Source organism: Alligator mississippiensis, chromosome 7, assembly GCF_030867095.1.
Source record: "Alligator mississippiensis isolate rAllMis1 chromosome 7, rAllMis1, whole genome shotgun sequence".
Taxonomy (NCBI): Eukaryota; Metazoa; Chordata; order Crocodylia; family Alligatoridae; genus Alligator; species Alligator mississippiensis.
In genome coordinates, this window is record NC_081830.1 from 9,100,946 (window position 1) to 9,102,537 (window position 1,592).

At 47.3% G+C, this 1,592-nt stretch overlaps 1 protein-coding gene across 1 annotated transcript; it reads right to left on the minus strand.

Annotated features, from left to right (window-relative positions):
* Positions 1–1,014, minus strand: LOC132251730 (olfactory receptor 13H1-like). Its single transcript, XM_059731658.1, has one exon. It carries the CDS (start codon positions 934–936, stop codon positions 1–3), a length of 936 nt encoding a protein of 311 aa, XP_059587641.1. The 5' UTR covers positions 937–1,014.
* Between the last annotated feature and the right edge of the window lie 578 nt (positions 1,015–1,592).

A 1,592-nucleotide genomic window follows, 5' to 3' on the forward strand; every position in this document is an offset into this window, starting at 1 on the left:
CTATGAATCTCCCTTCCTGCCAGTCATTTTCCTCAGGGCCCCTATGACTTCCTGATTTCTCAGTGTGTAGATTAGAGGATTTAACATTGGTGTCACTACTAAGTAGAAAACAGAAATAATTTTATCCTGCCTGTGGAATGACTTACCTTGGGGTTTGAGGTACTTGAATATTACTGTGCTATAGAAGACCGTTACCACAGTCAGGTGGGAGCCACAGGTGGAAAAGGCCTTGGACCGGCCAGCCACTGAGCGGATCTGCAAGATGGTTAGGATGATGCGCATGTAAGAGAAAAGGATGAAGGAGAAAGGGATAAGGAGAGAGAGTGATCCAGTTATAAACATGACAATTTGACTCTTGGAAGTGTCAGAGCAAACCAGCTTCATTAGAGCTGAGAGTTCACATGCAAAATGGTCAATCTCATTCTTCCCACAGACAGAAGAGGGCATGAGGATAACAGGGACTACGGTCAGCAGGAAGGCAACTGTCCATGAACCCAATGCCAAGTTGGTGCGCTCTGTCTTGCTCATAATAAGTGTATAATGCAGTGGGTTGGCAATAGCAACATAGCGGTCGTATGCCATGACTGCTAGCAGGAGACACTCAGTGCATCCTAAGTAAAGTGAAGTCAATAACTGGCAGGAACACCGTGCATAGGAAATGGTGGGTCTGTCAACTGAAAAATTTACTAATGCCTGTGGGATGGTAGTTGTAGAATAGCAGATATCCAGGAAGGACAAATTGCTGAGGAAGAAGTACATGGGGGTGTGAAGGTGTGTATCATACACAGTTAGGAGAATGATGAGTCCATTTCCAACTAGGGTTACCAGGTAGGCCACAAGAAAGAACCCAGTTAACATCATCCTTGTGGTCGGGTGATTGGAGAAGCCAGTGAAGATGAATTCAGCCACCATAGTTTGATTCTCCTCCTCTTCCATGTCATGCTCCAAGCATTGCCTGTAGGAATCAAAATAATGTAAAACAGATTTTGCATAAAGTGCAAGAGAGGTGTTGAAACACTGTGCATCATGACTGGAAGCACTGCTCCGTTTATAGAGGGATGGATAGATAGATGTTCATGTTTAGAGATTTGTAATTAGAGGATAGAATCACATACAAGTAGGGCTAGAAGGGACCTCTGGAGGTCATCTTGCCAAACTCCCTGCTTGGTATAGGATCATTCCTGCCCAATGGGTGTGTCTACACATGCAAATGATGATGGATGGGTTTATTCCAGTAATTTACTCCGGAGTAAACCCACCCTGGGCAGGCATCTAAACATGCATGCGTTTGGGAGAAGATTTGGTCCCAATGGCTGCGTCCAGCTGTGTGTAGAAGTTTGTTTCCCCAGGGACAATTAATGCAAATGCACCTTGTGCCACCGCTAGTTGTCCCCGGGGAACGCCTGTGCTACACACACTCTGGTGCACAGCAAGTTACCCCGGGTGGGGTGGGGGAGAATGGGGCCAGCACTGGGCTGGCTCCAGCAGCCTTATCTGGGTTCCTGGGGGACTCCCAAGTACACAGCAGTGGTGATTCTGCTGTGCAGAGCCTGTCTGCAGTGGAGCACAGCTCTGGATAGCCAGGGTCTGGC

Excerpts from the sequence above, each read along its gene's own strand:
- LOC132251730 (XM_059731658.1), bottom strand. The coding sequence starts at position 936 with ATGGAAGAGGAGGAGAATCAAACTATGGTGGCTGAATTCATCTTCACT.